The sequence below is a fragment of the Silene latifolia genome, chromosome 9 (genome assembly GCF_048544455.1).
Source record: "Silene latifolia isolate original U9 population chromosome 9, ASM4854445v1, whole genome shotgun sequence".
In the NCBI taxonomy this organism is placed as follows: Eukaryota; Viridiplantae; Streptophyta; class Magnoliopsida; order Caryophyllales; family Caryophyllaceae; genus Silene; species Silene latifolia.
The window spans coordinates 6,105,944-6,118,149 of NC_133534.1; the positions used below are offsets into that span (position 1 = coordinate 6,105,944).

Consider the following 12,206-nt stretch of genomic DNA (forward strand, 5'->3'; position numbering starts at 1 on the left):
GAATGCCTCCGTGGATGATTCTGCTTCATTTACATTGGCTGCATGTGCAACCTGAAAATCGTTTGTATATGTGCGTCCTCCTCGCCCTGAGCCTCTACCTCCACGACGTCCACGTCCGCGTCCCTTGCCTTGATAACCGTGCTTATCCCAGCAGTTTTCCTCGGTATGATAATACTTTTTGCAGTGAGTGCATCGTGGAGGACCATCGTCAGTTTGCTCTATTGACGAAATATTCCCCCGTCCTTTGCCTTCGTTGGTATGCGTGACCGCCATGGTCGCAAAGATCGATATGTTCCTCATTTCCTCGCATGATAGCTTAGTGTCGTTCCTCTCGTAATACAACAGCATATGCTCGACTCGGTGAGGTAATTGTATCTTCCATTAACAGATTCGTGCGAATATTCCCATAAAGAACCGAGTCCAAACCCATCAGAAATTGGTGGACCTTTTCTGCCTCTCGCTCCATTGCCAAGGCGGCCCCGGCACCACAAGTGCATTTAGGGACACGATTATGGTTTGCTAACTCGTCCCATATCGTCTTGAGTCGAGTATAATATTCAACCACTGATTATTTGGCTTGCTTGCATTCATTTAAATCATTCTTTAGTTGATGCACTCGGGGCGCGTTTCCTTGTGCGTAACGCTCCTTCAACTCTGCCCAGATCTCCGGCACGGTAGCAGTAAACGTAATACTCGGGTGGAGTTTTGGGTCGATGACATTACGAAGCCATGCCTTAACCATAGCGTTGCATTGACGCCATGCTACGCACTCCATCCCTCCGTCGCTGCTTGATTTCAATACAGGCTGCTTTACGGTGTCGTCAACTAATCTTAGTTTGTTTTTGGCATCAAGACCGTTGCATACGGCATCGGCCCAGATGTCATAGTTATCACCATTGAAAATGGTTTGTGTCAACATTAAACTCGGGCTGTCAGATGGATGAAGGTATAATGGTGAAGACGGGGGTATGACATCGTGCTTCTTCCCACCGCCGCTTTGCCTATCATCTCCGTTAGGTCCCGTCATTGGAAAAAAAAAAGTATATCAAGATCTTAATGCTCGATACCATGATAAACTTTTTTTTTTTTTTGATGACGAGGGGGTTGAATTCCCCCGGGCCCATGCATTCCTGCACCACCACATGGACCATGTAAGCCACCCCCTTCGGGGGCTGCAGTGGCCAAGTGATCATCGCCCCAGCTGGTAGTCGAACCCGGGACCTCTCAACTTTGTATTGAAGAAAATGAAATAGAATTGTATTCTTGGATATGGTAAACGTACAACCTATTCATATATATATACACAACTACCTTGACTCAATATCTCAAAAACCTAAATATACTCCTATATACAAGGCAACTAATTATAAAGTAGAACTCAATCAAGGCAACTGAATATTGACTGTTGACTGAGTACAAGATATTATTCTAAAGTAAATAAATGATTGAGACGGGGGGATCGAGTAAATTGCTTAAAACCTGAAATAATGGAATCTCTATTAATATTCATTCTTGCTGACGATCCAAATTTATGATGTCGTGCTCGAAAATTTGCTGTCTAGAGTAATTGGAATGAGTTTTAAAGTTAGAAAAGGTCAATCAAAAGCGCTTCAAATTTGCATATATAGTTATCATTAGATTGATAATCTCTACTTGAGATCAAATTAATTCAAGGCGTGAAGCTCGTGTTTGAGGAAATGTTTAAGGAGTAGTTGATTATGGGGTGGTAGATATTACTGGTAAACTAGGAGATGGGCTTACCATGATCATCACAAGATGGTAACTAGGCCATTCTTTTTCTTCTCTATACCAGAGAAATTAGAGGCCACAATGCAGCTTTTGCTTTTGGACTCAAATTTAAAATTCTAGTTCCACCAATATGCTTTATAAAAATTAAGCACCTTAAGCAATAAGAATATACGGTTGATAGTAGATCGATTATGACCCCATGCATTAGAAAAGGAAAATACACAAATATGGGTCATGATATCGTCTCATTTGAGGGTTTATGAAAACTTTAGATATCAGCTAGTTTAGTTGGTAATCGCAAGTTTTGTAAATATCAACTAATTTAATTAGTAAAAACATTAGAGTGCGTGGTGCTCATGAGTTATGACCTTGGTTCAAATTACACCAGTATCGTCAAAATCGCTCTCACGATTTCCTTTACAACAAAAAAGTAGATAATTGCCAATCCCCAAGTACATTGCTAAATTCTGAATAACTTACATTCAGAAATACATATGAATTTTGAATTCAAATAAAAGACTTGCATCATCATTGTTAATTTTTTGATAGATGTCTAGAAAACAAGTTAAAACATGATGTTTTTATTAACTTGCGTCGACAACAATTAACAAAAACTTGAAATAATAATTTATCCGTGTAATATGGAGTGGGTCATCATGTATCAGTAAAGCATCCCATGTGGCATGAGTAGATTGGTTGAAGGGACAAATCTAGGTCATTCCTTCTACCTTGTCCACCCAATTCTCCTTCGTATGAATTGCTGCATTATCATTTTGAGTTGATAAGCAAGGCTATAAAGCTTACAAAATGAATAAAATACATCACGAATTCTTATTTAATACGATAATATTCGTCTTAAACTTAAAACAGTCAAATAAAATGAGAATGTCTAGGAATTAATAAAAAGTAGTTTTCCTATATATTCAAGAAGTTTTTTATTCTAGGAATTAATAAACTTGTTAATTATTATCTTATAAATACTGTCGTTTACTCGTTTTAAAAGCACAAATAGGATCATACAACCTGTTGTACAGTAGCATTGTACAACAGGCCCATATATTACATATTAAACTATTTAAGTCCAAAAAAAAATTCTACGCATCTCCATTTTTCCCTAATTCTGATTTCTCTCCGGTCGACAAACTCTACCCCTTCTTTCTCTTCTCTAAATTTCTCTTAAACAATCCGTAATTCTGATTCTAATATGGTGAAAAGAAATCAATTGACATCATAATTAAGGAGGAAAAACGCATCTAATAATATTTTGGTGAACGAGAAGCAATTTACATCATCAACATCAAGAAGGAAAAATGGATCTAATACTTTGAGGTAAATTTTTACACCAATCATACGAACTATTATTAGAAGAATACAAGTTCAAAAATTATTTACATACATAAAATTATTTTTGCACTAGGGTTTGCGTAGAAAGATTGTGATTTTCTCCTTTTGGCCCTTAATAAATTTTCATAAAAGAAGAAAATCTCATTGGTCTAGTTTATAAAAAACTTGTAAGACAGCAAGCTTTGGAATATGACTACTTGAGAACGTACGTAAGTGTGCAAAAGTCTATCTTAGTAAATACTACTCTCATAAATATAGGACCGTCTTACGTCAAACTTCTTAGTTTATACTATGAACAATATCAAAGTAAACCCGTTTCACACATAATAAAAAAAATGGTAGTCATTTCGGGTCTTAGACTGATGATGTGTCACAACTCACAAGAAAGGAAAATAGGACATCAAACGGAACACAAGATGAGATAAAGAATCCGCTTTAGAATAATCTAATAATACCTCATGTTCAAACAAGGAAGTGGAGGAGCATGGAATGCTTCATAATTTGATGCTTGTGGAAGACTTTGTTGATGATGATTTTGCTGTTGCTGCCATTGCATTCCTTGTGACGATTGCGCAGCAATCTTTTCTCTCTCCTTAATCTTCATTAATATTTTCAAAACAAATTAACTTTAAAACATTCAAATTTACGCAACTTTATTTAGACTCGCAAATTAAACTAATGTGTCTTTCAGTCTCTCCCTCCGTACTAATCTATAGTTATCTTTGTTTAAAATCCTCCGTACAAAGAAATCAAACAAATAACTATGAATCGGAACAGAGGGAATAATACTTGACTTAGTTCATGTATGTACGGATGTACCTTCTTAGCCAATGTGTTATTTTGGTCCTGCATTGCCCTCTCCTGTAAAAAAAAGGTATTAATTACTCTAACCATAACGTTTTTGTGTTGATCGGGAGTAGTACGTAAAAGAGAACGATAAAAATTTAAATATATTTATTCATGGAATAGTACTGAAAATTATTAAAGGTAATAAAGTACTTTCTTTAGGTTGATGACCAAGGGTTTATTACCTTCTTTTGAAGCTGAGAGATGGACTCATGCATCAGTTGATTCTGTCACATAATGCAAAAATATACTTTACTTTCAAAATTTATGTCACGATCAATTATTTGAGTTGCGTAATTAACTGATGTCAAATTTGACCATTAATTTACGAAATATATGTATACTTAATTTACCTTCCTTGTCCGAATATGTTTGAGGGCAGTGTCGAGCTGTTGCTCTAAACTCTGTATGTCTTTCATATTTAGTGAGTCCAAATCTTGTCCTAGGTAGTGCCTGATCATCAATTGTACATGAAATATATTCATACCACTTACACAAGAAGTCGACAAGCTAGGTTTATAAATCGACATTAACCCAATGCGTTAAAGGTCATGGAGTCGAATGTATGCAGTTTTACCATTTAATTGGCTTATTTTATGCATAATAAAGCGGCATTGGGACGTGGTTTCACATGATTTATGTCACATTTACCATATTCTTAATGTCGGGTTAGTAATGAAGCTTTGAGTGATGTTTTGAAGTAAAGGCATGTCTTGAAGTCTACCATGATAAGAAGGAAGACTAGCTAAGACATGAAGAAGTGAAAGGATGAAGGAATTGAAGATTTGAAGCTTCGTTTGTATAAAGGATTGACTTCAAATGAGTATATCTTGATTTCTAAAACTCGTATCGATGCAAGGCCAAGTGGGGGTGAAAGCTTATGTTCTTAGCTTTCCGACGACAAGTCACACGCCTCATTTGGCCAAGTAACAAGAGAGATATGGTCATTTGAAAAATGCAGTCCAAGGGCAAGGGCGCACCGTGCGCCCTGCCCAAGCTATAGGGCGCACCGTGCGCTTTTTGTGGGTATTATGCGTTTTGATTACGGGCTTTCATCCAACTTAAGCCCATCATTTCCTCTTTAACCTAGGATTATATATAGGTGAATACCATTAGGGATTCACCATCTTATGCTTTGTTATTATTAATCAAGTTGTAATTTGAAGATTATCATTTTAATTGGGTTTTTAGATCTAGATTGGAGAACTAATCCATTCTCGTAATCCAATCCTCAAGGTGCAATCTTTTGGTTGTAAGACATTCTAATTTTTCCCTAATTATTATTATTGTTAATCCTTTGTGTATATTGTTTGAATTTTGGAAATTTTGTTTAATTTGAGCAATTAAATGTGATTTTTTTATTGTTTAATTTAATCAAGTTCCTTAATTTATTATTGTTAGAATTGCAAGGAACTCACCTGTGATTTCTTTGAAGTAGGTCAAGCTTGGCCTTCAGTTTGGCAAAGTCAAATGTCCAATTCACCTATTTAAACAATTAGCAATCAACAAGATGGTAAATGATGATGATTACTTGTTAATTCATTACAAAGTACTCCCTCATATTCAACTATTTATTTACGTTTCATTAAAATACTCTTCGCAACAGAAGAAACAAGTAAACACCTACTTGAATGGGAGGGGGCGGGGGCGGGTTATAATCATAAATAAAAATTATGTAAGCGACAATAATATACTTTCTCCATCCTGGCCTGGTCATTTGTTTGTATATTCTATTTATCGATGTCATATTCATTTGTTTACCTTTTTACATTAAGAATACTTGTGAAAGTCATTTATCACTCAATAACAACACCCACAAATGGTTCCTCCCATCTTCTTGGTCTTTGTGCAAAATCAAAGATAAACAAATAACTGAGAGGGAGAGAGTATGATATACCTGTGTTTCTGGATCATTTGAAGATAGTTGTCTCTCTGCATAGGAATATCTCTCATACCTTTCTAAAACCTTCTCCATGCTTCAAAATCATGAAATCATTAATTAGTTAATTTGAATATTCTCTATTGCGAGTTTATTACAAGTCCTCAACTCCTTTCGTCTCAATCATATGTTACTTTTGATTACCCCTCATAATGATTCTAAAAGGAAAACAAATGACTAAGATGGAACGAGTTAAAAGTAGTCTGCTTGAGTGTTTTGCTACTTGTAATTAGTTGCTTGTGCAATTTCATAGGAGTTTTATGTATTTGTATATCAACAAACAAATTCATATTGGTATGATACATTGATAATTCCTAAAATATTCACTCACAAGAAAGTAATTGTAATATAACTTGACATATGCCCTATTCACATAAAAGTAGTTTTCTTATTCATCAAACTCAATTTTAAATCTAACCTAATCTAATAGTATACAAAAACAATCAACAAACAAGAGTAAGCACATTTCAAATGCAACCCCATAGTTTGATCACTTTACGGTGGGTTACGGACTTACGGCCGTTACGGGTCATCATCACCTCATCGGGTCGGGTCGGTTGAGTTTGGTCGGATCAGACTTGCTAGCTCTACCCAAGCCTACTTATTATGAACAAGGAGGGAATTCCACAATTTCAGCCAAATTAAATGATTGACTTACATTGTTCAATTTACGCGATTTATTTATTAATCACGGTTTATTAAGTGCTGTGAATAACTAAAACCACAAACTCTTATTTAAGACTTTAATATTCATCTTAATCTTAAAAGGAGTCAAGGATGTCTAAAGTCTAACAAAAGATACTCCGTATGTCCTATATATGCAAGACGGAGGGAGCATATTCAACTCGTTTTCATCTTAACACGACAGCATCCACCCTTTTTTTCAAGTTACTTTAAAAAAAAACATATTCTTAAATGAATTAACACAAGGAAAATAATTGTGATTCCTACACTCCTCATTATGAAGAGCTATATTATATGCTGTACTAAAAATAATTAAGAATTCTACTGTATAAATTAAGGTACAGAGTTTAATTTATTATTATTATTATTATTATTATTATTATTATTATTATTATTATTGGTGACTAGGTACAGAAATATTAAGAGCCTGCAATTCCGTATTATAAATTGAATAATGTGAGACTGGCATGAGCAAGAATGCAAGATAGTGTATGTATAGTCAAATCTCTGAATTTAGTACACGTTCCCATGCCCATACCGGCTTCAGATTATTATCCTTCGTGTAATATCCAGGAATTTTTTTCTTTGTTGTCTGTGCAACTTTCTCATAATAATTGGAGCATACATTGTGAACAATTGGTCTTTTGTAAAGTGGTTCTAAACTAATACTCCATCCAATTCACATCAAAGGTAACCCTTGGTCTTTGAGATGATATTTGACCGAAAGAGTTTTTCATACAAAATCTATATATGTAAGTTTCGTCTTTCAAAGTTCTTTAATTTTAACTATATTCTTGGTTAAATTTTGTGAGGTTTGACCACCAAAAAGTGAATGTTACCTTCAGGGGCGTCTTAAAACAAATGGAGGCCCGGTACGACACGGAAAAATGAGGCCCCAAAATGAATGCTTAAGTATATTATACTTCGAGATTTGTATTGAATTTCATTAATAAAAGCTTATAATACGGTGACCAAAAGTGGAGGCCCGGTTCCCACGCCCGTGGTTGCCCGTGGCCTTAGACACCCCTGGTTACCTTTAATGTGGATTGGGAGAGTAAGGAGTATTGCGTAAAACGGATCGTAAACGGATCACAGTAGTTAGTAGCACGGAAATGAGACACACAAGTTGAAAGGAGTAGTTAACAAAATTATCCTTTTTAAAAGGAATCTTATTAATAGGATTCTAGGGTTGAGACCTAAAAATTTCGACTTGGCGGCGCGAATTCAAAATGACCCTTTATTTTAGTATTGAAATCCGATTCGATTGGATCGACCCATTGGGTCAAAGGTAAATCAAAATTTTAATTAAAATATTTATATTTTTATATATTATATTTGAAAGAATAGTTAAAGAATTATGATTAAAATATTAATTTCAAATATTTTTACTTAAAAAAAACATAAAATTAAAAAGGCATTAGAACCTCTTTGTTTACCCGTATTCTGACCTAACTTGACCCGTATTCGACCTGACTCTTAGTCGACCTGACCCATATTCTACCCAGACCGAGGACTCGACACGCCCGACTAAAGAACGACTACCTTACTAAAAAAATGTGTATAACAAATGAATATGTTAAATCATTAGTTTAGATTATTGGTTGACATGATTATTAAGTAAAACATATAGACAAAGCAAGGGTGTGCTCCTCCTTCTCTTTAACATTTTAGAGAGAGGAAAAGCCACTTAAAAGTCCTCAATCTTTAAGAAAAAAAAAAGATTGAGTCTTTGAATCTCTTTCTTTTCAGTCTCTTTTTCTTGTTTTATTTTTTACCTTTTTCGAGATCTAATTGTTCTTACTCTCCATTTTTAACTCCGGAGAGTTATTTACAATTAATATATCTTTAGCATGAAGTTTAAAAATAAACAAGAATCTGTACTGAAAAGTTTCATGAGGTTTGAACTCATGATTTGATTTTAGCGAAACACAATCAGAAATTATGTTGGAAGTATTTGGTTTCTTCAACTTCAGATCTGAATCTTTAAACCTCCGGTATTGATAATTACAAAAAGGTTGTGATGACTTTATTAGTTTCAACTTTTTGAGAATGAGAATTTTCAATAATGGAAATATGTTTTCCTCTGCTGTCTCCGTCTTTACTTTCTTTCTCCTTGTATGTCTCAGTTTTATTTTATTTTACTTTTTAATTTTTTTATTTCAGTTCTTTGGGTTTGCAAAGTATTGAAAGACTCTCTTGGAGAGTTTTAATTTGTACCATTTGCTCCCCTTTATTCCTTATGGTTTGGGTAATCTGAAAGTTTTCTTGACTTTCGATTACCGCACTTTCGATTACCGCTCTCATCAGCGAAGATGTTATGGGTCGATTACAATTAACCTAGTTTCCTTTCCTTATCCAAAAAAAAAAAATCAGATACTATCCTATACAGATAGATGAGACAAAAATTTGTTATTCTCTAGACATTAAGCCGCTTTTGTCTCCTCCATGAAGTTGACCCTTTTTTGTTTATAATGATTATATCTGTCTTAAACAAAAATGTGTTTAAATCAACAAACCAATTTCCCTACGTGTCTAAAACCACTCTCATTCAAGATCATGAGAGAACCAAGTCATGAGATGGATAGGTCAAGTTAATCGAATACTAAACATTTAAGATGTCTCAGTGTAAAAGAAGGTCATGTGATGACCTTCTTCCAAGAACTTAACTTTGTTAGTGACCTAATAAGTGTCATCTTTATATTGGTTGAGTAATAAAAAAGTTATTATAACTTTGTGGGGGTAAAGAAAGTAAGCAATATGAAAAAGTAAATCATGTTTATAAAAAATAGAAAATAATAAGATAATAATGGAAAAAGAATAAGAGTTAATATGTTGGTGACTCGATTAAAATGACTTTCTTGAATGAGGATGGTGAAAGAGAATCAATCTAAACTTATAGGGATACAATACAAAGCTTACACGAATCAGATTAGTGTTGAGGCCTTAAACACAAACCAAAATGAATAACCAATTATCTAAAATTGTCATAATTTTGTTTTCATGCCACAATAATCCAACCAACCTCCTTAAAACAAGAATTAGTATTCTTAATTGTTAGGTTAATGAGTTATAAAGCATAGTTGAATTAACGAGTTTAATCAGTGAAACGGGTTAAGTGAGTTGAAAATAGACTCCTTAAAAATAACTGCGTTAAGCAATTAAATAGGTTGGGTTAGGTTGAGAGAGATGGCCAGCGGAGAACTTATGAAATGTCGGTTTTTGATTAGGTGAATAATAACACATTAAAAGTTAACACAGATACACGCTAACACGACACGACCTAATTTATTTACAGTCTTTAATTATTGACTTGATACCAAACAATTATTTGAGTAAACATGGCTAAATCTATACTCCTAGTATCAATAGGGCAATATATTTCCCGATGCATACAAGAGTTTACATCATAGAGTACCATTTAAAGAACCTCCTTTCTTCCTCATACTCTCTTACAGGCTTTTTCCTTCAGGTGCTTTTTTTCATCCTTATATAGTTATATTAGATTAAATAATTAGTTTCCAAAATCACCTAGAAATAAATTTCGACCTTCCCACGTGAAAAGATAATTTACCCAAATCAAGCAAAAACATATAATATGATGAAAGAAATGTAAGAAATTCCAACAAGAATTTATTACCACATACTAAAAGAGGAATAAATAAATATAATTGTTTTAATTCCTAAAAGGCTAAAACTTAAACAAAAAATGAAAAATTACTAAAAATAAATCATACACAATAAAATGAAACCACATCTTGATTGTCTTGCAAAAAAAATAATTAGAGATTTAAAAACTTGTGACATCTCATAACCAATTTAAATAACGATAAAATGAAAGGCGTTTGTGAGATGTCACAAGCTCCTTTTTGTCGATCACAAGAAAAATAATTAGAGATTTAGAAGTTACCATTAACACATTTTTAGGCAATTATCACTCACATTTTATTTAGCCAATCAAAAGTAAAGTGATATTATTATACGGAGTAATTTATAACACAAATTCTCGAATAAGATTGTCAGCTTACAAACAAGGGTAACAGATTATGTTAATATGTACCTCCTATATTGTTACCATTAAATGAAGTCATAACTCATAACCACAACCATTATATGTCGTACAACGATCTTACCATAGATCTACCGTTATAATAAAGCTACAATACCCTGATGATTCAGTATAACCATACTCACATGAAATATTTTAATGATCGAAATATTAATATATCAATAAAATAATTAATATGAGCATGGTGGTACGGAACTCGGTTTAGTGATCTGGTATTCCTAAATTAAGACTGAAACCGATATTTAGCTAGATCGTTATACTAAATCTAGAAGTAAAAATCATACTAAACCGTGTTTAAGACCGTCTTAACTTATAACAGATCAGACAACCGATTAAAACAGACATGGAAATAAAAAGGTTGTGAAAGACATAAGTTAAGACGGTTTTAAGCAAGGCATACCGAAAGAGTATAAGTAGTACATACCAAGAATCAGAAGAGAACTCAAAGAGTTTGCCACGATGAGAGAAAATAATAAGACCAACATCGGCATCACAAAGCACAGAAATTTCATGAGCTTTCTTAATAATTCCACTTCTTCTCTTTGAAAATGTCACTTGCCTATTAATCTTGTTTTCTATTCTCTTAAGTTGAACTCTTCCTCTCCCCATTATTCGACTTTCGAATAATATAATATATGATATAATACGATTAATTTTGTATGCGATTATGAAAAAGAAGAATTTGATTATGTTTTGAAGAGGTTGTTGGGGTTTATAGTTGGGATTTGTTTGGTTAAATAGAAACCAAAATGGTTTAATTTGATTTAATTTAGGGCATTGTGCTGTCAAGTTCTCAATGGTTGTTTCTCTTTAGTTGTCAAGTACTCTTGCACTCCGTACATGACTTTTTGTGACCCAACAAACACAGTGATTTTCCAAGTAGTGTGATTCACATTTTAATTTTTCAACTTTTCTTTTATTGAGAAGGAGAAAAACAATTAATTTGGATTAGGTCGAAATACGAGTCAATTTAAAATAGGTTCGTGTTAGAAAATTCCGCTCCTTGCCCCAAAAATATTCAGGTAAGTTAAGACGGTCTTAAACAAAAATGGGTAATACTCCCTAATAATTGGTACACTCCTAGGCTTAGTCTAACGATCTAGCTAAATATCGGTTCAGTCTTAAATCTGGAATCAAAGGTCATTAATTTATTGTAGAAACTAGGTTAAAACCCGTGCAAAGTTGCACGGGTATGTAAAAAGGTTTTTTGAAAACAAAAATTAGTTAATATACACGACTATCTATTGTATAGGTATGTAACTTAGGGGGTGTTTGGTTGGGGCATTTGGAATGGATTGGAATGGATTCCATCCATTCAAGTGTTTGGTTAGCCCCTTTTGGAATGGAGTTTGATACCCAAGGGGTTCTAAATCCATTCCAACCCCTTGGAATCCCATACCCAAGTCTCATCCAAGGATTCTAACTCCATTCCACCCCTTCCAAACCCTAGAGCTATACAAAACAGAAAAAAAAACGGTACTTCTCCATTGATATCCCCTTGAAATTCCATTGAAACTCCATTGTCAGGTATGCTTAGCCTTCAATTTTATTTTTTATTTGCTTTGATTATGGCATATG

The 12,206-nt window shown here is 33.9% G+C and overlaps 2 protein-coding genes across 2 annotated transcripts; both read right to left on the minus strand.

The window, feature by feature from the left end:
- Positions 1-568: 568 nt before the first annotated feature.
- LOC141600527 (uncharacterized) lies at positions 569-1,027 on the minus strand. The gene has a single exon (XM_074420769.1). It carries the CDS (start codon positions 1,025-1,027, stop codon positions 569-571), a length of 459 nt encoding a protein of 152 aa, XP_074276870.1.
- Positions 1,028-2,141: 1,114 nt separating this feature from the next.
- On the minus strand, positions 2,142-11,410 carry LOC141598867 (agamous-like MADS-box protein AP1). The gene is made up of 8 exons (XM_074418680.1): positions 11,053-11,410; positions 5,837-5,915; positions 5,358-5,422; positions 4,293-4,392; positions 4,125-4,166; positions 3,913-3,954; positions 3,549-3,691; positions 2,142-2,509 (listed from the first exon to the last, which is right to left on the minus strand). Exons 1-8 carry the CDS (start codon positions 11,235-11,237, stop codon positions 2,404-2,406), a joined length of 762 nt encoding a protein of 253 aa, XP_074274781.1. The 5' UTR covers positions 11,238-11,410; the 3' UTR covers positions 2,142-2,403.
- Positions 11,411-12,206: the final 796 nt, after the last annotated feature.

Bases quoted from the DNA above. Each gene is read 5' to 3' on its own strand.
- LOC141598867 (XM_074418680.1), bottom strand. From the start codon at position 11,237: ATGGGGAGAGGAAGAGTTCAACTTAAGAGAATAGAAAACAAGATTAAT. The intron at 3,692-3,912 runs GTACATCCGTAC...ATATTAATGAAG, and splicing joins ATAACACATTGGCTAAGAAG to ATTAAGGAGAGAGAAAAGAT. The intron at 2,510-3,548 runs GTATTATTAGAT...ATGATAATGCAG, and splicing joins CTTCCTTGTTTGAACATGAG to CAATTCATACGAAGGAGAAT.
- LOC141600527 (XM_074420769.1), bottom strand. From the start codon at position 1,027: ATGACGGGACCTAACGGAGATGATAGGCAAAGCGGCGGTGGGAAGAAG.